Source organism: Pavona decussata, unplaced genomic scaffold (assembly GCF_977016875.1).
Source record: "Pavona decussata unplaced genomic scaffold, jaPavDecu1.1 SCAFFOLD_481, whole genome shotgun sequence".
NCBI classification, from domain to species: Eukaryota; Metazoa; Cnidaria; class Anthozoa; order Scleractinia; family Agariciidae; genus Pavona; species Pavona decussata.
The window spans coordinates 27,347-54,360 of record NW_028145815.1 but is presented as its reverse complement, the minus strand read 5'-3'; the positions used below and the strand labels follow the sequence as shown (position 1 = coordinate 54,360).

At 39.9% G+C, this 27,014-nt stretch overlaps 2 protein-coding genes across 3 annotated transcripts in view; both read left to right on the top strand.

Annotated features, from left to right (window-relative positions):
* The window catches only part of LOC146450202 (uncharacterized), a 187,519-nt gene extending 160,628 nt beyond the window's left edge, over positions 1-26,891 (top strand). The window contains exon 9 of the mRNA XM_085100623.1: positions 24,018-26,891. The gene's annotated coding sequence lies outside the window, so the exon portion shown is untranslated. The remainder of the gene's footprint in view (positions 1-24,017) is intronic.
* Positions 36-26,891, top strand: LOC146450203 (uncharacterized). 2 transcript variants are annotated; one of them, XM_085100629.1, is made up of 11 exons: positions 36-147; positions 1,711-1,787; positions 3,111-3,157; positions 3,890-4,028; positions 5,148-5,309; positions 5,557-5,634; positions 6,388-6,455; positions 6,660-6,716; positions 16,084-16,192; positions 20,434-23,450; positions 24,018-26,891. In XM_085100629.1, exons 4-10 carry the CDS (start codon positions 3,932-3,934, stop codon positions 23,442-23,444), a joined length of 3,582 nt encoding a protein of 1,193 aa, XP_084956755.1. In that variant the 5' UTR covers positions 36-147; positions 1,711-1,787; positions 3,111-3,157; positions 3,890-3,931; the 3' UTR covers positions 23,445-23,450; positions 24,018-26,891. The 2 variants fall into 2 exon arrangements, with proteins under 2 accessions (XP_084956755.1, XP_084956754.1); XM_085100628.1 differs by lacking the exon at positions 3,111-3,157.
* Positions 26,892-27,014: the final 123 nt, after the last annotated feature.

Here is a 27,014-nt window from a genome sequence, read left to right as displayed (position 1 = left end):
CTTAGGCCGATGTTATCTTTTCTCAACCTGCTTAGTCGGCCTACGGCATTCCCATTTACACTTTCGCCGGCTTTGTTTAATCCGCTGTCTATGGTATTCTGCGCTTTTGGTTGCTGGTTTTATTTGAAGCGACCCTTTGATCAAGTGGTAAGTAATAAGTTGAAAGTTAACGTTCTCAAAATATAGTGAAGTCAAGCTTGATTATACGAAGTTCAGTTGTCTGCAAATTGTGTTTCTTTTGCATGCGTAATTTTAAGACTTTCCTGTTTCGGCAGTTTCTGATGTATTCCCTCTACGATCTTTATAAAATCAACGATCGAAAATTATTGTTTGTTTATTGAAAACACTCATTTAATCTTGGCTTAAAGGTTTTGAAATCGGTCGCCATCGACGGCGAATGATGGCCGGCGATTCAGAATTGCTGATATTACTCTCTCACTTTGGCGATTACTTGACAACACGTTTACTTTCTCGTTTAAATGACGACGCTGTTTCAACAACTTAAATTCTTGACTAGGACATTAAATCTATGCACAGTATACAATGAGGCGATTTTGTTTTTAGAAAACATTACGAAACCTCGCACGGGCATCTCAGATACCAGATAATTATTCATGTACTCGTATTTCGCTTTCGATTAAACGTAAGTGAATCCTGTGTTCTTGGTATACTTCAATGCCTCGATCACCAACCGAACAAAATCTGTGTTCCCTAAATATAGATAGATTCTGGGAAAAACGATAATCTTTTCGTGCAGTTTCTAGTGATAGGCTTAGTCGGTGGATCGCGTGACAATTATTTTATTACAAAGAAAGATCTGGAAACCACTTCCTTATTCATACGCTTTCGCTTTCGGAATCATTCCTTTTGTTTGCCTCATTTTCAGTTGAAACGGCGAAGTTTGAGTAACTTTTTTTTTATTTTCTATTTTATTTTTTTAGTTTGAGTAACTGGTAAAGTAAAATGGTGAAAGTTAATGTTGAGAGAACAGTGAAAGTCGTTATCTACAGGATTCACAGTCAATATGATGGCGTTTATTGGACATGTATAGATTTGAAACTTGCTCCGCTGTTTCCTTTTTTCTTGTACGGTCGCCTTACAATCCTTGTCAAGTCTCTGCTTTAAGACGACTTCTTGTCTTATGGAAACCATTTTCCGAAACATCGTTTAGTATCTTTTCAGATCGCTCGTCGTTAAGCGCTTATTGGTAACAGTCGTGTAGGGTATCGCGGTACATCGCTCCATCGCGTGACAATATTCGAATATAACTTCTTTCGCATTTGTTTTCGCTTTCACAGCGAAACTGCCGATCTTGGTTTCCTGGATTTTTCCTGTAATCCGGTATAAACGAGTGATCAGTAATAAGATGAAGTCAAGGTTATGAATACAATTCTGTAATGGTTCTTGTTGTAGACTTTGTAGTGCACCGCATTCTTAGCAAGCGTTTTTGGGAAGCGGTTAATGTGAAAGGACATGTACTTTCTGAATGAAATAACGGCATCATTTTATCCACTCTACTTGGGCTTTGATATGAGTGATATAGATGTAAATAATGAAGCGATTTGTGCTTTTAGACAGTCCTTCCGAAGACAACTAATGAAACTTGAGCTGGGATATCTTAATATAACAATACATTTATACATGTTTAATATATGGGCGATAGTTTAAACAAAGAACGATTATTTTTATTTCGTGTGAGATTTTTTTCAGGCTGAAGAATCTTTCCTCTTACAAAAGCAGGCATAGTTTGCCTTGGATCTTGGAAGGATTCCGTCACAACCGGAACGGTCAGTAATAAATAATTTAGACCTAGGTATTATCACGTGTTAACTACAGGCACTTCGGCCGTATTGACGCATAAACTTGATGAATATAGCCTTAACTTATTCTTTGCAACAGAGGCGGATAGCATTTTTTAATTTATCTCAGCAATGCCGAATTTAAAAAACCAACCATCAAGACTGACAGGAACTTTCTTTTGCATTGAGCAAAGTCATATTTAAACAAATTACTTTACGATATCAAACGAAGGAAACCTATACAACAAATACTGTTGTTATACACCTAGACCTTCACTCAACAAAACGAGCACCGTGATTGGTTGATTCTTGGTCACGCGCCCCGGATCAAATACAAATGTATCCCGAGCGGGATACAATCCTGCAGTTGTTGCCCTCTCAGTTGTTTGTTTGTTTGTTTGTTTTGCTATGATTGTTGAAGGGAAAATCTAAATGTACAACAAAACACTTAATGTATGGTCCCTCGGGAAACTAGTTAGTTTTGTTTTCCCTCGAGTCCTGGTGTTTCCCTCGACTTCCTCTCGGGAAACATCAGGACTCTCGGGAAAACAAAACTAACTTTTTCCCTGGGGACCATACATTAAGTGTACAACATCTAATTAGTTTTCTTCTCGGGCCAATCGCTTTGGAGGGGCGACTCTAAGGACTATACGACCTACAATACTGACTGTAGGATCTTAACGTTATTAGTCTGTATTTATACCATGTTCTCCGTTTCAGACTATTTTATTGTTGCCGTTTATTAGCCGAATAAGTGATTTTTTTTTAAGCGGTTAATGCATTGCCTGTACATTAAGTTACCAATACCAAATGTGACATAAAATGGCGTTTTATCTTTTTTTTTCGCTTGTGGACCATAAAGCAGTCACTTAATAATACAGGTTTGATTGTAATTTATAGTTATGTGGGTACTGATTGAAAATTCTGAATCTGTAAACCAACCCTTGGCAATAGTGCTGCATACTGGGACTCTCTTGGTTATTACGTTTGGTCGAGTTTCGAGATGTAACTAATAACTACAATAAAATAACATTAGTTAAATTCATGTTTGTAAGGCGGAGACAGTTGTGTATTGATTGTGTTTATTGATATTTAAAAACAAACAAGGCGTTTAAGATTCTTCTCAAGTCTACTTTAACTATGAAACCAATGAAAACGGAATTTATTGGCCTAAAGCAAATCCTACGATAACGTAATCGATCACTACCAATGCTATGGAAACATGCCTTTGTTAGATCGCAGTTTCTTAAGGGCTTGATGTTCATCACTCACAGTCTAATAAATCGTACGTTTCTTCACATTCTCCTGTAGGTTTGGGCGTTGATATTGGAGTTTCCACAACAGAAGTAATAACTAAAGTAATTTGCTTTTTGACTCAAAATTGCTACTCAGGGACGTTTCATTCAGAATACTAATTATGAAGTAAAACTTATTTCAGAGACGCAATGGTGGAATCCACATGCTCATCATCATCATCATCATCATCATCATCATCATCATCATCAACAACACTAGCTCATTTATGAAGATGATCCTAGGGAATAACAACTTTTATTTTCATTTGTAAAATTTTCGTCTTTTTTGTAGGATCGATTTTTTTTCAAATAATATTTAGCTTAAACACCCCAAGAAAGGAGGTGCCCTGGCACTTACTACACTGAAAGTAATTTAGACAAAAATTAGTTTGCAGTGAATGATAATTCTACGTTTGCCAACAATCTTTGTTCATTGACCCTTGCCGACTTCCAAAATTGATTTAATAACGAAACGAAATGGGTAGCCTAAATAATAGTCTGAGAAAAGTTAGCTCGTGTAGGAGATGCTGAGAATATGCCAGGTTTTGCATGTAACTTTTACATGCCATACATCTTAGGGGCTTTAAGGTTGGCCAAACGGATGCAGCATGTTGAATCCACATGTTGCACTCGTTTGGCCACGATGTTAAACGAAGTCTGATTTCCATCAAACATCTCTTTTGTTTTGTCTTTTGATTTTTTGTTTTTTGTTCTCGGGTGTGATCAAATGAAACAATCCTTTGTGATATTAGAAGTAATTATCATATAATGATTTACAGTTGTTTTTTATCTTAGGGAGAACTTGGACTGAGTTACGTTTGCCATTTCCCGTCATTCATGGCGGGGAGTGCAGAGGAAGCCAAAAATGAGAGTGACGTCACACAACTTGATTCTGAAGAAGAAAAACTTGGTTTTGATAATGACACTTTTAGAGGTGAGAAAAAAAAAAACGTTTGCCATGTTACAAGTTCAAAATAGAGTAACTGACAAAAGCAGTAAAAGGTTTTCAGGACAGTAGAATATGAACAATAAACGTGCCTTGTGTTGGTTTTTTTATCTTAAGGTGCAGTATACTTTATTTGTTTTCCACTATTTCTAGTTATGTAACATTGTGAACGTTTTGCTCTGAACTTCCTTTATAGCGTATCAGTTTGTCAGCGTAATTTAGTCACTGCAGTGTGAATCGTTCTACAAGCAACGCTTTTCAATTGAAGACTAAAAAGTAATTAAAGCTTGAATTAAGGCCCACTCATGACGAAACTCTTCGTGTTCTGTATGTTTTATTTCTCAGACCAGGGATAGAAGAGCGACCAAAATACGCGAGCGCATGCGAAAAACTCCCGATGCCGCGAGAATACACGAAAGCAGATGGGCTCGTCTCCTCGCAAAAGGCTACTTTTTCGATTATCGATTATCCCTGAGAGAATTGAGGAATTGCCTGCTCTAGTTAATAGGAGGAATTGGGTTTATTACGGACGGTTTTGATAATGTTACGTCGTACTATATGCAACCAGTTAGTGTCATGATGTCTCACCGGCCTTACTGACTTAATAAAGACGGTGATAGTATGTTGCTGCTTTATCCTAGTATAGGGGAGTTTTGGCCACATTTTAAGCCTCATTAGCAAACAATAGCAGAAACGACAAGACTAGCCACAGATAAATGGTCTATTTAAATCTGAAGAGCTTAACAAACTTAGTATTTTCCAGAAGTTGGCATGTTATTAGTTTTTGGGAACAAGCGTTAAAAGTATCAAGATTTTACAAAGAATGTATGGCTGGGTGGCAGCCCTTGCCTCGTAGCTATACATTCTTTGCTTTTTTAAAAACTAAAATCTCTCAGAATATTCAACATGTAACACTTATATAACATTCATTACCAAGAGTGGCGTGGTATTTGTTAATTTATGTAGGCGTCTATTTGTGCCAGTTGCTTGTTGTTTGATAACCAGATATATATTTTACTGAGGCAAAATGTAATCCATGACGTTAGCAAAGTTTCTCCTTTACAAACCAAGTTATCTTCATCAACTGAATCGTTTTGTTTTAATTAGCGATAGCGGAGGTTTACAAGGAAGATGGTAATGAGAGCTACCGTAAACGCGACTATTACAATGCTGTGAACTTTTACACTGAAGGAATAAACGTGAAATGCAAAGATGACGAACTGAATGCCAAACTGTACAGCAACAGAGCAACAGCAAATTTCTATCAGGGTAAGAGGTTTTCGTCGCAATTTCTCCTGTTAAAAACAAAATCGCCATCTTGTTCATTTTTTAATTTTTCCCATCATCACAGTACTCGTTCCAAGTCCCAGCCTTTAGCTAGTCTTTACTTGTGCTGTTGGTTTTGAAGTTACAGTAATGCCAGATGCCAGGGCACCAAAGAAAGAAAGAAACGGTCGTCTACGTCGTTTTAAACACACTCGTATTCGTTTATGAAACTTCTATTTCTTGTTTTAAGGAAAATACCAAGAGGCAATAGATGATGCAAAAGCTGCCATTGACTTACAACCAACTTACATTAAAGCCATTGCAAGAGGTGAGAAGTATTATCTGGTCAGATAACTGTAGTTTGTCGAGGTACTGCAGTCTACAGAGATCACATGCATCGCGGACAACTGTTTCATCATGTTGTGCGGATGGGGAATCTCTTCAACTTTCTTCTCGTAAGCTGGACAATGGAGCAAAGAGAAAACGCTCCAAAGACTCACTAAAGAAATCCCTTTCATGCACCCTACAACATTTGTGGCTACAAGTTTGAAGCCCTGGCTCCAAATTATAATACTAAGAGACAGCAGATCAGGCATTGAACCCTATCCGTTGAGAACAGGAAAAGAGCCAGTGTCAAGGAAAAGAGGTAACGATCAAGAATCCAACTTCAACACTCACTTGATCCGCCAGATGGGGGAATGCAGCCGTTGATCAGGAAGACCTCTGAGTCACGGATAGGTCCAGTTAGTGATAGTGCTTTTTAGATCTTCAGTTGAAAAGCTAAACCAACGCAAAGCTTTCTAATAAAATCACAATTAACTGCGGCAATGTTCCAAAAGTACTGAATCCCAATCCCTAATCCCCCAAATGACATAGACCTCTTCTCGCAATGGGTAAAACTAAAGTCGGAAAAGGCGTCTGCTCTCGATCCCAGGCTATGAGCCTCCCAGTAATGTGCCGATCAATTTTAGACCTACTTTGATTACGTGACCAATTAGATTGCGGGACAAACCAAACATAGCATGTACAGTTAACGCTTGGAAGTTTTTAAAATTTTTGTAAAAACTTTAATATTTTGCAGGAGCAAGTGCTTGTGAAAAGCTGGGTCGACGCGAAGAAGCCATCAAATGGTGTGACAGGGGATTGACAGTATCCTTTAATTCCTCGCAATAACTACCACCAAAAGTGCAACTGAAGATATTCTAGGGAACTTAAGATACTCTAGGCAAATCGGTCAATGATATTTGAACCTCAAAACTGAATTCAAGATCTATTCGTATTAAAATTATGGCTTGGTCGCCTTGCTTTATTTGGTTTGTTGAGCGAATTATCTTAACTTTGCTGTAAACACAGATCAACAAGCAAAACAAAGCTTTACTGGATTTGAAGAAGTCTATCAATAAACCACAGGTATTTAAATTAGGAAAGTTTGGGTAAAGAGAAATTGACTCGTAGGTTTTGACTAACAAAAAAGAATTACAAATTATAAAGGTATTTTTTTTCATACCACTTTTCAGGCCAGGGTCTTTAAATATACATATAAATATCCGTATCTGCTTTCATATCTGAATGATTTAGAATGATGTTTTGGCAAGAGCTGTTAGCTCCGGTTTTCCTCTCTACATAAAGCTCAAATTTTAAAACTACAATTCGATCAGGAGACAGAGTAATTTCATACCCAAATTTCCCACGGTCAGGAAGGGACAGATTTACAAACCTGCAGTGAGGTCTGGGTAGGAGAGTAGAAACAGAGAGAAGAGCCACTGTAATAAACAATATTTATATTCGTCCAGTCATTCATTCCTTCATTCATTCCTTCATTCATTCATTCATCCATCCATCCATTCATCCATCCATCCATCCATCCATCCATCCATCCATCCATCCATCCATCCATCCATCCATCCATCCATCCATCCATCCATCCATCCATCCATCCATCCATCCATCCATCCATCCATCCATCCATCCATCCATCCATCCATCCATCCATCCATCCATTCATTCATTCATTCATTCATTCATTCATTCATTCATTCATTCATTCATTCATTCATTCATTCATTCATTCATTCATTCATTCATTCATTCATTCATTCATTAGTTCGTTCGTTCAAAATGTTGTATCTGACCAAACTCTTTAATCCTTGATAAACTCGAAGATTACATGATAACATTCCTTGAGAAAGAATCCCGCTATTTCCGACGTACAAGATAAATTCCGCTACATTTAGAAGTAATAGTTCCAGAGTTCTTTCGAGAGTCACACTTCAAAAACAAGAATCTATCCGAGAAATCTGATTACATAATGATCACGTGCGAATTTGACTAGTTCCAGTTCCTACTCGTTTCCAACACACTCCCCCCTGATTGACGGAGTCAATCATAAGGCGAAACTGTAAAGATAACTCTTTAAACTCAGTCCAATGTTCAAAGTTTTAGATCTGAAAGTTAAGATGCAGTAACCAGAACTGGAATATCTTCATCTCTGACTACACAAATGTTCCTTGCTCTGTGACACTGGACAGCTCCCATATCAGCTGCTCCTTCATCAAACACATTAACTTCAAGAGGATAGAGCTTCTGAATTGGACGCTTGATGCAAATCCTGCGTAGAGATTTGTCTACCGTCGCCACTTCGGGGGAGCGAACAACGTTGTCTCTTCCTCGCAACAGCTTCTCTACTTTCCCCATTCTCCACTGCTGTCTAGGTGTTTTGTCTGCATATATGTGCACAAGGTCACCAATTTGGATCGTTCTTCTCGGTTCTCCCTTAAGTTTCTGATACTCTCTGATGCCAGTCAGGTATTCTTTCCTCCAACGATTTCTGAAGTGGGTGAGGAGACTCTCCAAATATCGTTCCCGTCGGGCTAGAGTGCTCAGAGGTACACTGGTAGCAGAAGGTTGCTCCAAGAGACGTCGACCAATTACGAGATGAGAAGGTGTTAGTGGAGCTTCTGACAACTCATTGTACACATAGGTTAACGGCCTGGAATTTAACACTCCTTCAGTTTCAATCAGGGCTGATTCAAGTTCTTCATAAGTAAGCTTTGCATTTCCCAGTACTTTCTTCAGACACCTTTTCACAAGTTTGACGCAGATTTCAAAAAACCCACCCCACTAGCTCGCAGTGGGCACATTGTTATTCCAGTCAATGTTCTTGTTAAGAACGAACTTCTGAACTTCTGAATCTTTGAAAGTTTTCCCGTTATCTGAGATGAACAGGTTGGGTATCCCTCGTCTTCCAAAGAAACGTTTGAGCACTCTTAGAAATGACTTGGCGGTCAAATCCGGTGTGAGTTCAAGGTGCACAGCTCTGGTACTTGCACATGTAAATAGAGCAATGTAACACTTGAACATGTCTCCCTTGGACTGGTAGATATTCTTAACATAAAGGGGGCCAGCAAAGTCTACACCAACGTTGGAGAAGGCCAGATCATCTGAGACTCGAAATGAAGGTAATGGTGGAGGAGGTGGGCTACTGAAAGCTCTCCCTTGTATCTTCTTACATGTAATGCACTTGGAGAGTACATCCTTGACAGCTTGCCGTCCGTTGGTTATCCAGAACTGTGAACGAGTTTCAGTAGTGAGAGTTTCTCTAACCCCATTGTGTTTCACGTTTTCATGACTTTGTGTAATTACTAATCTTGTGAAGTGCTGCTTTCTCGGTAACAGGATTGGAAACTTGGCTGAGTATGGAAGTGAGGAATTCTAAATCCTTCCTTCGCATCGCAATACTCCATCGTCATCTTTAAAGACTCCTAACTGTTCCCAAGTCGAACTTGATCTCTCCCTTTCATCAAGTTTCCCTTGAACGTCCTTGTACCAGAGAATTTTGCGGCATTCATTTTCTGCGAACTAACATTTGAATTCATTTCTGGAACTCTTTTAATCCGTCTGATGAACTTCAATACAAGGGCGGTTACTCTGATAAGCTTGCTGAGACTGCTAAATCTCTCTGGTTGGACGACTTCAGAGATGTCTTCAGGGGCTTGGACCAATACGGTCATTACTTGTGAGATTCCATCTGCATCTTCTTTCTTCAATTTCTTTGTAGTTTCTTCTGAGACGGTGCCTTCACCAACAGGACAATTAGGTGGGCTTAGCCATTGATCCTTCTCCTTCTCTAGAAATGGTGCTCCTTTCCACCATAGATCATTGGAAACAAGAACGGAACTCTTGGCTCCTCGCGAGGCAATGTCACTTGGGTTAAGTTCAGAAGGGCAATATCCCCAATGTTCTTTACTCCAGAGACTTCGAATCTTTGTTACTCGATTCTGCACAAACTGCTTGAATTGTTTTGACTCTCCATTAATCCACCACCATTCAATCTGAGAATCAATCCAATTGAACACAGCATCAATCCTGATGGTACAAGCCATTGCCTTGTACACAGCTGTCATCAGGTTTGCTAGAGTCAATGCTACCATCAATTCCAATGTAGGAATTGTCACTCCCTTCAAGGGTGCCACCCTAGTTTTAGAGGCTAACAGCTGCGAATAGCTGACATTAGAGGTTGTCACCCGAATGTAGATGTTTGCACCATAAGCAATCTTGCTCGCGTCTGCAAAACCGTGTAGTTGAATAGACTTGACATCTTCTGCTTCTATCCCAGCTAGGACACAGCAAGGTACACTGATCACTGAAACTAGCTCTCAACATGTCTTCTGCTACTTCCTTCCACTTTAAACAGAGTTCTTCTGGCAGGGTCTCATCCCAGCGAAACTTGAGCTGACATATCTCTTGAAACATATACTTCAAGCGCAATATAACTGGTGACAGCAAGCCTAATGGATCATAAAATTGAGCAGTGATGCTCAACAATTTCCGCTTTGTCAGTGTTCCATCCAATGCTTGTGTAGCAAAGGTTGTAAGATCAAACTTGAAGCTGTCTTCTTTCCTATCCCATGGAACTCCCATCACTTTGATGAGGTCTTCATTGAGAACACTAGACTTTGTCAAAGAAGGACTGCTTTCCGAAGGTGGCTGAGTTGATGATGACAGGTTAGCTTCCTCCTTCTCAATCAACTGATTTAGCTCTTCGCTGTTCGATGCCCATTTTCGCATGTTGAAACCTCCTTCTCTGAATCGCAACTTCAATTTTTCGTAAAATTCGAAGCAGTCCTTTACCGAATCCTTTCCAGATGCAAAGTCATCCACGTACAAAGCTCTGACAACAGTGTTCACAAAGTCTGGATCAATGTTCTCATACTTGTTTAAGTGATTTCGCAGGGTTACATTCAAAATGAACGGTGAACAGACAAGGCCAAACATAAGCCGTGTAAATCTAAGGATAATGACTTCCGGATTCGAGGAACTGATGTCATTTATCCACAACAAAATTCCTCTGTTCAGGATCCACTTCAACATTTAAAAATGCTTTCTCCAAGTCACCAATCAATGCAACTCTGTGGAGACGAAATCGTAGGAGAATGTCAAAGATCAATGGTGTTAAGGCTGGTGTCGTGTGGTCATTTACTACTTAAGTGAGGAGACACACACTCTTCCATTGCTTTCTATGTAATCCTCTTTATTCACTAAGCAATTATCTATATTGGAGTACAATCATTATTCTACTTCAACTCAGTAACAGTACTTTCACATCATGCTGTAGCATGCAGTAGTTTCACATTAGGTAACAGTAACACATGTCCTTGTTACTATAGTAATCAATACACTACATCCTTCCCGGGCAATGTTCAAGGAATGAGCAAAGAATACAACTAGAGAATTCTTAAATCACGGAATCAATAATATACGAAATTATCATGATCTTTGGTTGACTTAACTACTCGTCCTGACTCAGTGGTAACGACGTCCTCGTTCTGAGTGGCTTGCTTGTCAACATGACCAGAAGGCTTAGTGTTGTCACAAGCGTCAGAAGCTGTCGCACCGGACTCAGTAGAGTCTTTGGACTCTTTAGTTTCAGTACCAACTTCTTGTTCAACAAGATCAGTAACATACTCACTAGGCGCATGCTTTAAGTACTTTGCATTACGAACTAGCGTAGTGCCCGTGTCGACGTTGACTAGACTGAACGTATCTCTCGCTTTGGTCTCAATGATTACGTGCTTAGCCAACGAGAATTTCGAGTCTAATTTGTTCGGCTTCATGTTCGCACAATGCACGATGTCACCAACCTTGAAATTGTGCGGAGCTGCATGTTGCTTAGCGTCGGGATATTCCTTCAAACGAGCTTGATACAAATTGCATTTGGACCGATGCTCGTGATCTATTGCCGATGCTGCTGTATTTGAGAGAGACTCAATGTGCGGTACTTTCGTACGAATTTCGTGATTGAACAACAGCATGGAAGGCGACTTTCCACTAACTGGATGCGGAGTTGCTCGGTAGAGCATGAGAATTTTAGGTAACTCCTCTTGCCAGGACTTACCTTCGGAGATCGCCGCTCGGAAATTTTTCTTAAGATATCGATGAAATCTCTCTAACTTTCCGTTGCTTCGCGCATAGTACGGTGACACACGAATGTGCTTGATCCCGCACGATTTAAGGAACACTTCGAATTCTTCGCCTACAAACTGTTTTCCGTTGTCAGAAATGATTTCTTCTGGAAACCCAAATCTAGCAAATATATCACTCAATGCTTTGATGACCTCGCGTGAAGTGATTTCTAACTTGAAACTAGAGTCTCGTCCTAGTAATGCTTCTGCGTTACTCTCTATTACATAAACCTTTGTACTAATAGTTTTGTCGCCTGCCCTAATGGTAGCGTTAAAATAACCATTTCATTTAAGCGGTTCTTTCTGTCCATACGCAGTAAAGCGTTTTTGAGTTCGACTCAGTTCATAGTTCTTAAATTGTGATTTATACAATTGTGAAGATATTATGTTGTACTTACAACCGGTGTCGACGATCATTTTGGTCCTTTGTCCATTAATTTGTACTGTAATGGAACTGTCAACATTGTTCATAGAGAGTACAGGTTCGCTGGAAATCTGCGAGAGGCGTGCACGTGGTCAATTTGGATTGGGTTTTCCTTGGTTCCTTGTGACAGCAATAGTGTTTCTTGTACCGCCGTCTCTGCACTTCGCGCAATTTTGATGGTCTTTGCGAGGTCCAGGTCGTCCTGCTGGAGAAGTTTCTGCTTCAAGGTACGAGAGGAACATTTCTCCACAATTTGGTCCCGTATCATCTCCTCCTCGAGAGTGCCGAAGTCGCAGGATTTGACTGGCTCTCTGAGGCTCGTCAGATACGTGTCGATCGACTCGTCTGTCTTTTGTGCTCGCGATCTGAACTTGTAGCGTTCTGCCACCACGTTTCGTTTTGGTGCAAAGTGTCCACTCAGGGCAGTTTTCACCTCTTCAAAGGTCTTGTGATCTCCAGGGAGCGTATTGAAGATGCGTTGTACTGCGGGGCCAAGGCAGTGCAGCATCGTAGCTCTCTGAACCGCATCGTCCTTCTTTTTCAGGTCTGAGGAAATGGCATAAATGTCAAATGCACTCAACCAGTGTTTCCACTCACTGTACAGGTCGCTTGCGTCAATGTTGAACGCCTTGGGTGCGGGCAACGACCGTTCCATTTCGTGTGGATTTTCTGCCGGTTCTGGCTGGTCAGTTACCGAATTTGGCTGTCCGGAATTGTCTACCGGTTCTGGCTGTCCTGGATTGTCTTCTGGTTCTGCAGTTACGAGTTCATCCTCGTCGCCAATATGTTGTGTAGTCATTTACTACTTAAGTGAGGGAGCAGACAGGGAGCAGACAGTCATTCAGACCTGGTTCATTCTGAGATTTAGCACTAGCATCATACACTACTCGTAGTTTGTTAGTGGTTCTGTCTTCCTTCACGACTTCCTTATGAGGAATGTAATGCACAGTTCCTGGTATGACTTCTTGATCACGACTCTTGTCAACCAATTCTACAAAACCAGAGTTCAGTTGATTCTTAATGACATCATCATATTGTTGTAGTATGTCAGGCGTGGACTTCAATCTTGCTAATGAAGAGCTAAGGCGTTTCTGTGCTACCAAGTAGTTGTCTAGAATTGTAGGATGTTCTTCCTTAAAGGGAAGAAAAACTTCATAACGGCTACCATTGAACTTTACTTTGGCAAGATAATCTTCATAAAATTCTTCTTCTCTATTCTTCACTCCCACAGTATCATAGTCCCAGAACTTGTTCAGTTCTTCTTTCAGAGAGACATCAACTGACTTTAAGTCTTCTTCAACTACTTGACACTCTGTCTTCATAACGTGCGACATGTTAACACTTGATGAGCTCTGCAATGCACCTGCTATGTTAATAGGACCACTCAAAACATAACCCAGCCTTGTACGAACCGCTACAGGTCCATGCGACTCCCCCCGTACCACATGGTTCTGGACAATGGACCAGTAATAATCAGCACCAATCATAATATCTACTGCAAGATCTTCATCGCCACGGGAATAGTCAGCAAGGGGTAAGCCTTGTAGATGACGGTAACTTTGCTGTGCAATCTCAATGGTCTGGTTGGCTATGGGTCCACAAATCAGTTCAACTTCATAAGCATTGACAAACACTTTCAACTGATCTTGGCATTCCCGTGCAAATTGAACAATGTCACATTTCTTCAACGAGGCTTCATTGTTTCCAAACGTTTTAATCAGAACAGTTTCACTTCAAAATGAGGGCAGGCCTAACTTGCTCCTCAACCGTGTACTTATGTAAGACCTTTGAGAACATGAATCAAATAAAACCCTCACATGGCAAGAATTTTCTCCATTAGGATTTCCGACCCTCGCTCTGGCAGTTTGCAGCAAAACAGAATTATTCTTAACATCTTGAGTGAAATACAAATTTGTACTCACAGTTTGTTCCTGATTGGTTCCTCTTGCTTGCGTGAACTGTGGTGAAAAGTTTTGCACGCCGCATAGCGATACATGATATTTCCCGCCACAACGATGACATCTCGCTTGGCAATCTCGGCTCACATGACCACTCCTCAAACGACCAAAACACCACCCCTTTTGGCGAAGAATTCTTTTCTTCGCTTCTGGCTCCGTAACAACAGCGCATCTTGCCGAGGGTGCGGTCCACTGCAGAAAGTACACCACATTTCCTTATGTTGTTAAGGCCTGTCGTTGCATGAAACAAGTGTCGAGGACGTGGGGGGTCTCTTGTTTTGACCGAACCGTAATCCATATCCAAACTCTCGTTTTTCTCTCATTTTCGACTGATCTGTCACTGGACCCAGAGCACACCTTTCTCGTATCTGTAACTCCTCTGCAAACGACTTTATTAATGTGTCGAGGTCCCACTCGTCGCTCATACCACGACTCAAAATCAAACGCAACTCTTGAGGAATTTTCGCCATGATCACTGGGGTTAGGAATGTTCCGTACGTGTCAATAGAAATTCCAATTCCTTGCAAACTTCGAACAGCCGACTCTGTTTTGTCCAACAATTGCCGCAATTGTTTAAGATCACCAGTATCACTCACTTTTGGTAGCTGCATTAATATCTCAATGTGTTTAGAGATGATAACTTGTTTGCTTCCGAACCGCTTGTTCAGGAGATTGACCGCATGGTTATAATTTGAGCTTGTGAGAGGTAAACCAGAAATGGTTTCGGCTGCAGCGCCCTCCAGTAATGATTTCAAATACTGAAATTGGTCGACTTCATTCAGATCCTCACTCGTGTGAATTGCGGATGAAAAGCTGTCCCAAAATGTTGTCCATTTTGTAGCATCCCCTGTAAACTTAGGTAACGTGAGCTTCGGTAGCTTTGCCTTGTTTGTGCCCTTCGCGCCATTTTGAGCCGGGAGAGATCCTTGCGGACTCGCCGATGGCAATGTCACCGTTTCTTCGACATCATTCGCTTCCTGCTTAGGAGACGACAAACATGAGGTTATCAATAAGATCGTTTCTTGCAGCGACGTGTTGAACTCGCAGCGCTCCAGGATTTCCTTTTCGATTGCGTCGGCTTGCAATAATTCTGCAACTTCTTGATCAAGCGATGCAATTTCCTTCTGATGTTTTTCCAGGTTAATCTTTTGCGATTTCAGCTTCAGTCGGACGCTTTCCACATCACCTTTGTTGAGTAACTCCTTGACATCGTTCATAACTTTACGAACGTGAACTCTGAACCCTGAGCGCTCCAGAATTTTCTTTTTGACATCCGACATGGCGAAGGTCACAAAACACGCGCTCTGTTCTCCTTGCTTTCACTCCTGGGTCTCGGCACCAAAATGTTGTATCTGACCAAACTCTTTAATCCTTGATAAACTCGAAGATTACATGATAACATTCCTTGAGAAAGAATTCCGCTATTTCCGACGTACAAGATGAATTCTGCTACATTTAGAAGTAATAGTTCCAGAGTTCCTTCGAGAGTCACACTTCAAAAACAAGAATCTATCCGAGAAATCTGATTACATAATGATCACGTGCGGATTTGACTACTTCCAGTTCCTACTCGTTTCCAACACGTTCATTGATCGATTCATTAATCCATCCATCCATCCTGATCCATCCATCCTTCCATCTCAATCATTCATTCATTTGTTTGTTCGTTCGTTCGTTCGTTCTTTCATTCATTCATTCATTCGTTCGTTCGTTCGTTCGTTCGTTCGTTCGTTCGTTCGTTCGTTCATTTATTCATGCATGCATGCATGCATCCATCCATCCACTCACTCACTCACTCACTCACTCACTCACTCACTCACTCACTCACTCACTCACTCACTCACTCACTCACTCACTCACTCACTCACTCACTCACTAACTCACTAACTCACTCACATGCTATGATTAAGACCAAGGCCACGCTTACTTTACAGGAAAAGATCGTCAGCAGCTTCCCTGGGGATGTAAAGGGATTCCCTGGAGGTGCTATGTTCCCCGGTGCAGAAGGAGCAGGAGTGTTCCCTGCTGAATCAGTCACTAGAGGTAAGTGACAACTATATTTATATTTTATCCGTGTTTTTGTTACTTTCCTTTTGTTAATACTATGTTTACATTAGCCCAAGTGTTGCATCAAACATGTTACATTCGTTTGGCCATCTCGCTCAACACTGTACAACATCGTCCAACAATGTTGGGTGATGTTGCAATCAATGATTGGACAGGTATCTGACAGCCATTGTTATGCGGTCGTATCCTTCAAACAGCGGCTCACTAAGCAAAGACGCACCATATTTGAACGCACTTTCAACTCAAAATTTAATAATAATAACAAGCTTTTAATAGGATGCTCCATCACAAGAGTGGTTTACATAGAGGTCCTATAAATTTAAAATCTCTAATGGATAGCCCATATGTTAAACCTTCGTGCCGGCCACATGTTCCCTACTAAAGAAGTCAGTTTGTTCTTAATTTTCGAATGTTAAGGGATAGTTCCTAAATTTCGTAAAAAATCATCTTTTTTGGCTACAATTGTAGATACAGCATTCCTCTTGAAATTCCTAGTGTTCATAATGATAGGTAGGACTTGAGAAAGTCAGAAAAGCTACTTTTGTCAGTGCGCTGAAGGCAAATTACGGCCTTGTTTGTTGCTTTCTCTCTTATTTTCAGCTATCCAAAGTGCCTTCACATTCAAATTCTCAGCTTCCGTGTTCATGAATAAGAGTGGTACAGCTTATCCGGCATTCTGTCAATGTTACGGTATTTAGATAACGTTACATAGTTGTGATTCCATGTGCGTTGTCAGTGGCTTGTACCGCGAATATATTGCTTAGGCTTTTTGTATTAGCTAGTCAGTTGAACATACCGTTAGCTATTGATTAAAGGCTGAAACAGTCAACAGCAGTCTTTCACGCGGGCATATTGGAATAGTGAGACAGTTTAGAAAATAAATTTATTTTAATACAAATATATTTTTATTGTTTTGTACTTCCAACATGGTCACCTTTAAAACAGTTTACAGCGTCTAAGGTGATTTAGCAAAAAATTGGACCTATCAAATATTAAGAGGTAAGGAAATATTTTTTTTAGTGAAAAGAAGAAAGAAGCCTGAGCACTGAAAACACTCGTTTTTTGCATAAAACCGAAAAAGCAGGAAAACGGTCTAGTTCCCAAGCATTCAAACGTGACTGAATCATTTGAAGACATCTTAAGTGGGGACAAAATAACAAGTTACCGCCAAGTAGAAAATAATATTTTCAAACATTTAGCAGCCTTCTAGAGTTTTTTAGGAGAAAAGCACAACGTTGGTCTCTATTCATTCATAAAATGTTAAACGATCGCACAATGGTGGATTAAATGTCTACTTCAGGCTTGAACGAAGTCCTTTGTAAATTTTGTGTCTCGGCGTGGCCACTCAATTGAATGAAGTGCTTTCTTTTGAATTTTTGCTATAGAAGACAGTTTTACTATAATGGTGCACGTGGAGGTCTTGAGCAGCTCAATGCAGTCCCAGTACAAGCTGATTTTCTATAACCTATGCGCGCGTTATTTTCTCTCAGAACATAGGAAATTATTTTCTCTTTGGTAAACACATAGACATAGCTTTATAGTATGATTTGTAGCCCTGCTCTGTTGTGTGCACCACACTAAATGTTTGACTCCTTTAAAAGTTTCTTCTTGAAAAATTTAACTTTGTGGTCTAAGTTGAAGTCCAATTCTTCAGCTAGGAGAAGAACTACTTCATAACTTGCACTTTGATGGTCCTTGATGCTTCAAAGCAGCGAGGCCCACAGATACTCGCTTCTGATGATGAAAATTTTTTATCTTCAAAATGCTCTTGCTGTCCACAGACAAGAACCCTTCTTCTCGACCCTCGACGATCGTTTGCCATTCTTACTCCCCACACCTCCCTCGTAATCATTGGACTGGAACTTGTATTTTCTTCCATACCACGCTGCTGCTTTCAAAACACCATATTTAAAAACGGATCTGTGAGCTGATAAATCTATCGGGAGGTGTGGCTGAAAAACATCTCTTTGCATGAGACCTTCAGTCTGAAAAAAAAACCACAAGAACTTTATCATCCCATTGACCGTCGCACTTCCTTATCATAGGCAAGTCAGTCTTCTGCATTTAAAAGCATTTTTTTGTAACTATTACTACTGTTCTGATATCATTTTGTTGTTGTTGTTAGCCCCATTTTTTTACGTTGTTTCTCTTACCTTACCTACCTCGATGAGAATTACAATAAACTTTATCTAGAATAACAGACATCATTCGATGAAACACTCATTTCTTAAAATGATTTCTTTTAAAAAAAAATTATTCTCCCTAAAACATGCACACGTCCTTAATATAAACACAAAAGCATGTGGTGTCGAAAAAAGGAAACAAGGTAAACGATGCCCACACCTGTGAATTCCCTCGTTGGATATCCAATTCTGCCTTCTCTTACATTTAAACTGTAAATTTAAAGGATAAACTTACAAAATCACGACGTTTCGACGTGTTGATGACGCCAATATTAAGAGAAGGATAATTATTCAAATATTGCGAGAATACCTTTTAACGTAAAAAAGTAACGTTATGTTAATTTTTTTACTTTGAAAGATCTTCTCGCAATATGTGAATAATTATCCTTCTCTTGGTAATGGCGTCATGATGACGTCGAAACGTCGAGATTTTATAAGGTTAACCTTAATATTCACAGTTCTTTGCTTCAACAATTTTCTTTATTTACATTTTCCTTTTTAACTCGTGAATGCGCGCCTGCGCAATGAACGAGTTATAGCGATGATAGGGTTTTCAATAGCCCTTTTCACGGTTAACTCTGCTCATTTGAATTACAATGAAATCTAGCATGTATGTGAGGCAATTTTGGGCTATTTTGTAGTTTTAGCCCGAAATTGCCTCGCATCTATGTTAGATAACATTGTAATGCAAATGAGAAAAATCAACCGTGAAAAGGGCTATTGGTTGATGGGTTGTTAACTTTCAGGCATGCGCAGTGAATGAGTGATCGTAATGTAGCGGAATTTCACTCTGGCGCTTGTCGAAATTAGCCTGTTTTGCGTTTTCGGGAGGGAAACACACCTCTTGGAAACGGTGAATCGAAAGAGGAGCATCTAAGGGATGCTTGACAGTTTCAACAGCGGAAATCAACGGCGACTAAATGATCTCAAATCAACTTTTAATCCCCGGGGTTCCTTGGTAATGTTCCAGTGTTTCTAGAAATACAACACACAAATAATTACAGGTTTGATTGTGAATTTGCACTGAAATACTATTATAATAGACTGATTTTTGGCATTCGCGAACAAATCTTCCAAAATGTTTTAAAAACCTGCTCCGATAAATTCGCTTCAAAATTCACTTGAAATCACTTGCAAGTCGCGTTGCGACGGATACTTATACGCTTTGCTTCTTAGGCAAGTAAAAAGACCCATCTGAATGAATTTTTTATTTAGAAAAGCTTTTTGTGTTTCTCTAGTTTTATTGATGAAAAGTGACAACTCGGCGTAATCTTGTGTAAACAAACACATGTCCTCGCAACTAGCGGATGAAATTTGCCCAGACAGAAGCCGTAATAAAATTAATTGGGGGTCCAGTTTAAGCGATAAGATCGATTCCAAAGAAAAAATGTAAACACTGAAAATTTGCATTGCAACGCGTGATTTATTTCTATATTTACGTTCACTTGGATAAAGTTAAAATAGCAACTTTAGCAAGGTTAAGACCTTCACCCGATGTTATAAAACGCGACAAAAGCTGTCGTATAAACGTAGAAAAAGAAAATTATCATGCTGAAACCAGTAAGATTTAGGTCACGTGCTAGGCAGCCAAAATCGTTCACATGTGCAAAGTTTCATTCGGCAACAACACAACGCAAGGAAAAAAATACGGAGGTTCTTGCAAGAAACACTGGACGCTTTCTTGTCGATTGGCAACAAACACAAAACCACCAAAAAAACCCGCACAAGTCCACCTTTGCTTTGCTTAGCGTATCGGAAGGAATCAGAGGAGCGTGTCTAATTTAATATATATACATAACGAATTTCGCAATGCGGAATGGCGTTCACGAATCCTTGTATCGTAGTTTTATGCGAGTACCGCTTTACGGTTACCACTATTCACTTCTGCATTCACGAGTTGGCTCACAGGAGCCTTTGATTAACTCTGGGCCTTTGCTTCTTGAATCCCCATTCTCCAATAATTGGCACATTCCTTCACCATTTATTTTCACATAGTTTTTAACGCTCTAAACTTTTCCTTTCTACTTAAAAAAGGAATAACACGGCGCCGGACCCAATTAGTACTAATGGCCGAACAACAAGGAAACATTTTAGAGAAACTCCAGAATGTTCTTCGCCTTGCCCAGGAATTAGGCCACAAGAAAAAAGAGGAAGGTGCCTATGGCGTTCTCGGCATTGCGTATCAATTACGTGGTGACTTCCAACTAGCCGTACATTACCATCATAAACAATTACAGATTGCCAAAGACCTGGGTGACCGTGCAGAAGAAGGAGATGCCTATGGAAATCTCGGTAATGCTTATCAATCACTTGGAGACTTCCAACAAGCCGTGCAGTACCATCATAAACAATTACAGATTGCCAAAGACCTGGGTGACCGTGCAGAAGAAGGAGATGCCTATGGAAATCTCGGTAATGCTTATCAATCACTTGGAGACTTCCAACAAGCCGTGCAGTACCATCAGAAACATTTACAGATTGCCAAAGACCTGGGTGACCGTGCAGGAGAAGGACGTGCCTATAACAATCTCGGCAATACTTATCACTCACTTGCTGACTTCCAAAAAGCCTTTCAGTACCATCAGAAACATTTACAGATTGCCAAAGATCTGGGTGACCGTGCAGAAGAAGGACGTGCCTATAACAATCTCGGCAATACTTATCAATCACTTGGGGACATCCAAAAATCCATTCAGTACCATCAGAAACGTTTACAGATTGCCAAAGACCTGGGTGACCGTGCAGGAGAAGGAGCTGCCTATGGTAATCTCGGCAATGATTATCATTTACTTGGTGACTTCCAACAAGCCATACAGTACCATCATAAATATTTACAGATTACCAAAGACCTGGGTGACCGTGCAGGAGAAGGACGTGCCTATTGTAATCTCGGTAATGCTTATATATCACTTGGTGACTTCCAACAAGCCATAAAGTATCATCAGAAAAATTTACAGATTGCCAAAGACCTGGGTGACCGTGCAGGAGAAGGAGGTAGCTATGGCAATCTCGGCAATGATTATCAAGGACTTGGTGACTTCCAACAAGCCATACAGTACCATCATAAACATTTACAGATTTCCAAAGACCTGGGTGACCGTGCAGGAGAAGGACGTGCCTATGGCAATCTCGGCAATGCTTATTACTCACTTGGTGACTTCCAACAAGCCATACAGTACCATCAGAACGATTTAAAGATTGCCAAAGACCTGGGTGTCCGTGAGGAAGAAGGACGTGCCTATGGAAATCTCGGCAATGATTATCAATCACTTGGTAACTTCCAACAAGCCATACAGTACCATCATAAACATTTACAGATTGCCAAAGACCTGGGTAGCCGTGCAGGAGAAGGACGTGCCTATGGCAATCTCGGCAATGCTTATCAATCACTTAATGACTTCCAACAAGCCATACAGTACCATGAGAAAGATTTACAGATTGCCAAAGACGTGGGTGACCGTGCAGGAGAAGGGGTTGCCTATATCAATCTCGGCAATGACTATCGATCACTTGGTCACTTACTACAAGCCATACAGTACCATCAGAAAGATTTACAGATTGCCAAGGACGTGGGCAGTAAGGTTGAAGAAGCAACTTCACATTATTCCTTAGGTTGCGTGTTTCAATCTATGGCTGTTTTCAGTGAGGCCGTAGATAGTTACAGGTCAAGCGTGACACTTCTTGATACCATAAGGGCTCTTCTTCACTCTGAAGATTCATGGAAAAGAAGCTTTCGCGAACTCCATCACAACGCTTACACTGCTCTTTGGAGATGTCTATTAAAAATAGGAAAGAATGACGAGGCTTTGTGTGCTGCTGAGCAAGGACGAGCACAGGCTTTGATTGATATGTTAATGATACAATATGGCTTTACAGGATTGTCGCCACCTTCAGGTGACGCTAGAGACACAATCTCCTATATCTCACGAGCGTCAGGCACACAAACAGTTTTTCTTGCAACGGAGAAGAACAGAATTAATATCTGGGTCCTTGGAAGGAGCAATGAAGTGGTATTTCGACAAGGGGAACTAGAGGGTCAGCCTGCAGTTGACGACGCCGTCCTTATTTTACTGGAGAAAGCTTTTGAAAAGATTGGAGCTGGTGTTGGTGTTAGATGTGAAAATCGTACAATAGATGAGCTCAGTAGTGACCCCCCATCTACCAGAGAAGAAAACAATGCAACAGGCGAATCAGCATACTGCACCAACAACGCCTTACAGCCATTGTATGATGTAATTATTAGTCCTATTTCAGATGTGCTTCATAGTGACGAGTTGGTCATTGTCCCAGATGGTTCGTTGTGCTTGGCTCCGTGGGCCGCACTGAGTGAAGATATTAGGATTCGCACTGTTCCTTCACTCATGAGTTTAAAGCTAATTACAAGTTCACCCAAGGACTTCCACAGTAAGTCTGGCGCTTTGTTGGTGGGAGATCCATGTGTCAAAGAACTTTCAAAACCTTTACCACCGTTACCGTACGCCAAAAAGGAAGTGGAAATGATAGGAGAAATTCTCAAGACTCTACCACTTACCGGAAAAGAGGCGACCAAGGCGGAAGTGTTGAAACGAATGATGTCAGTTGGTTTGGTCCACATTGCTGCCCATGGGCGAAAGGAAACTGGCGAAATTGCCTTGGCCCCAAACCCCGGTTGGACTTCCGAATTCCCTGAGGAAAAGGATTTCATGCTGAACATTTCAGATGTACAAGCGGTCCACCTCCGAGCGAGCCTTGTGGTGTTAAGTTGCTGTCATAGTGGTCGTGGGGAAGTCTTTAAGTCTGAAGGTGTGGTGGGTTTGGCAAGGGCCTTCTTGTGCGCTGGGGCTCGTTCTGTTTTAGTTGCTCTCTGGGCAATTGATGACGAAGCTACCATGGAGTTCATGAAGAGTTTCTATCAACAGCTGAGAGAAGGAAAAAGCACCAGTATAGCCCTTCACCAGGCTATGAAATCTCTGCGAGACTCCGAGAAGTTCTGTTCCATGAGACACTGGGCTCCATTTGTACTGATTGGTGGTGACGTCACGCTCAAATTTGATGGCAAGAATTAAAGAAAGGTATTAAATTTTGTTTACAATTCGAAACTAATTTTATGTGTCTCTCGTATGTAAAATATTTCTCGCTAAAACGACTTAGGGGGCGAAGAAACTGTTTTTGGCTGTTTGATTCCACATTCTTTTAAACTTCTTATTCTCCCGAATACTAAATCAGGGTCAGCAATGAGCTCATCGGAGTACGTGGATTTTACCGAGGTCACAGCATTGGTCTTAGGAACTTCTTAACTACCAAGCGCTTGACCAATGATGGAAATAAAATGTCCAAATGTGTGAGAGAGAATTTTTAATTCATTCGTAGAATCATTTCCTGTATGACCAAAAGAAGAAATCTTTTTCCCGCCTCGTTTTCTCAATTAGTTGAAATAGGTATCAGTTTCTCTGTGAATCTCTTTCTTCACTTTTTCCTTGGCCAGAATTTCTTTGGAAGGAAATAACAAGTTGATTATGCTACTGGATTTAATCAAATCGAAAATGTAACAGCACATGTCATAAAATAGGTCGTTAGTCCTAGAGTTTGTTTCTCAATAGATTGTCTCACAGGTTTCCTTTTTTTTTTTTATGTTGCAGAGCGTCCAGGATTTAATTGACCAAGAGATGACCTGCTAAAGAGTAGTAAACAAACCATAATTGTGAATCATTTTCACATCCCTGGCAGGTAGTATTATCTTATAAGCAAGTATTATAATTTATTTTCTCAAGTTTTTGTCACTGTCTTATCCTTATTCTCCCAGAGCACATAAAACCAAAATTTCAAAAAGAAAACCAAATTCTACTTGTTATCTATTTAAAAGGTAGCTCAACTGCATTAAACCTTGTTTAACATGGGTTACACACGACAAATTTCAGTATGAAAGGGCCAGGCCATTCTTGCTAAAAGTGATCAATCAGGTAGCCTTCTGTTGATTTTAACAGGACCGTTCTACGACTTGAAAACGTTGAAATTTGCGCTCTTAAAGCCATCAAGTTACATGGAAGAAATTCTTTTGTTGTAATGATTGTAACGAGATTTACCTGAGAATTGAACATGACAAATGGGCCTGTCCAAACATATTGATATTTGCTTTCAATTCGTTTTGCTAACATTGAAGACATTACATAAACATATCACATGTTACGATGTCTAAAGTTGCATTTTAAATGCCTGCCCTTTTATGGTGGAACTTCTTGTTTATAATGATTGTAAAGATTGTTCGGTATATATACTCTTAAGAAGGTTAAACACTTTTATAATTTGAAATGATTGTATTTTTTGAAGTTCCTTTTTAATCATGAGATCTTGTAATGGTGTACCGTAGATCGTTACTAGGCTAAACGAGCCAGGTTTATTGTTCGTTAAGGTCAAGTAAAAGTTAAGAAAAAAGAAAAGAAAGGAACTTGGCCACCAATTAGTAGAAAGGTTTTGTAGGACAACCTGATTTACAGGGCTGACACTAAGCTGTATGAAGTCAATTTTAATCAGACAATATTTCAACAAGTACCACTGTCTTCTTCAGGGCCTAAGTTAGAATAAGAGAAAATAACGGCTCTAAGAATTTCAATTTGAACGTAAATATAAGAATTAACTAGAGTAGATATGTTTTTATCATTTGTTTACAAGAGCTTATCATGCAGATTGTGTTCATACACATGCTCAGCTATTTCAGTAAACGTTATCGGAAAGCTTAAGTGACAAGACCACAAGGTGACATTGGTAATTTATTGAAAAATTTACCTAACTCGGCTACGACTCATTCCTGCGGAAAACAAATCACAGTGACGAATATTTATGGTATTTTGTCTGTGGCAATAAAAAATGCGATGTTACAGCCAAATTAGAAGATAAACAGTTACCCATATTGTTTTTTGGCCCTGTCGTATCATCTCGAGGCCTTAAAATCCGACATCGTTAGTTGAAATAGCTGTATACAGGGGGTTAATGTTCCTTTGTCGATTGAAACACCTGGTGATAAAGTTTTACTCTTGTCTATGAGGTAAGCCTCTTTCACTTTTCGGCGGAATGCGTTGTTACTAGTTCAGGGTATATTCTGAGAAAAGTTCGGTGTAGGTTAAAATCTATTTATCCGAGAAAAAAAAGCGAGATTTCGAGGAAGAGCAGAGTTCTAAACTGCCAAAGCGATAATGATGATTTTTGATATGACAGTATCCTAATTTTCTTATGACAAACTTTTCCGAGCGCGCTAGAAACTCAAACTAAAGCACTGCTTGTGAGTTCCCAAAAAGTAATTTTTGTCTTTTAACTAATTCACCTAAAGATTTACAAATCACAGCTAAATGCTAAAAAAGAGGTTTTAATCAACCTTCATGATGAAATGACGGATGGTCAAACATCTTTTACAAATCGAGTTACCAAAACTAAACACTTGGGTTACTACTTTGGGATCTCGTATTTTACTTATATTATCTTATCTATTTGACCAAAAAAGTTAAAAAGAAAACAGAAAAAAAAAACCTATTTATCCGCATTTATTGGAAGCGAGGTCTGCAAAGAGCAACAGTTAAAAATACTCTTGTTTTACAAGTATTATCGGAATATTTGGTTCCTGTGCGTCAAACTCATTCGTTATGAGAAATTTCAATGAGAGATAAGAATCGAAGGCCGAAATCAAAAGTAAATAACCTTGTTCGCTCAAGCAGTATCTTGCACATTTGTATTAAACATTTGAGCAATTATTTCGGGTTTTTCCTTATAACTAGAAATATCTAGTTGCCTTTGGTGAAGGGAGCAAAATTAATAAAAGTATTTTAGTGCGTCGAAAAGTTTATCTTAATCAAACAATTTCGTAACAAACTTAACTTTGTATATGGCCAGACGTACGCTGGACAACCTATCTTTGTGAACAATTTTTTTTTAACTGAACAAGCGACTTCAGCTGTCGGGTCTGTTAAACAACTCATTAGCTTCAAATAGATTTAGCTCATTTCTGTAACCTTTAATTGAAATAGTTTTCGACAGAAACTTGGGTTCAATCCGTATACACTGATCTAACGATTTACATTTTCCTATCGGAATTTTGACTCGAAGATGTTTTGAAGAAAACAAACTTTTGCACAAGTTAAATTGAAGATTATTTTATTCACTGGACCCCAAACAGCTGATTTCAGCTTGCTTCTGCAGAATAGAGAGATTTGTTCTACAGTAGAGCTTGTTAAATACAATAGGCCATTTCCGTGTTACTTCGAACCTCAATCTGAAAGCGAGACTAAGTGCAAAGCTTTCCATATGAAAACTAGTTTTGATTTCGGCTATGAATGGAAACTAATTTTCATATCAAAAGCTTTGCACTTAGCCTCGCTTTTATAACGAGGTTCAAAGCAAGTCTGTATTGACCTATTAAGCATTCCATTTTGAAATAAATACAAGGCAACTCGAAGATAATTTCATTCTCGTAAGACACTTGTAATCCTAGGGTGAAGAAGAGAATAAAACTTTGAAGACGCGAACCTCTTGCGCTGTGATCTGTTTCAAATCTGAATTGTATTGCAACACATGGTTTGTTTACACGTTAAGGAAGTCTTGCGCACGTAACTCAACAACATGAGATGCTGCGAAACAAAAGTAGTCAA

What these genes read in the sequence shown, in the direction of transcription:
- LOC146450203 (XM_085100628.1), top strand. Translation starts at nt 3,932, where the DNA reads ATGGCGGGGAGTGCAGAGGAAGCCAAAAATGAGAGTGACGTCACACAA. An exon ending in GGTGTGACAGGGGATTGACA is followed by an intron (nt 6,456 to 6,659) that starts GTATCCTTTAAT and finishes CTGTAAACACAG; the next exon opens with ATCAACAAGCAAAACAAAGC. An exon ending in AGTCTATCAATAAACCACAG is followed by an intron (nt 6,717 to 16,083) that starts GTATTTAAATTA and finishes CTTACTTTACAG; the next exon opens with GAAAAGATCGTCAGCAGCTT.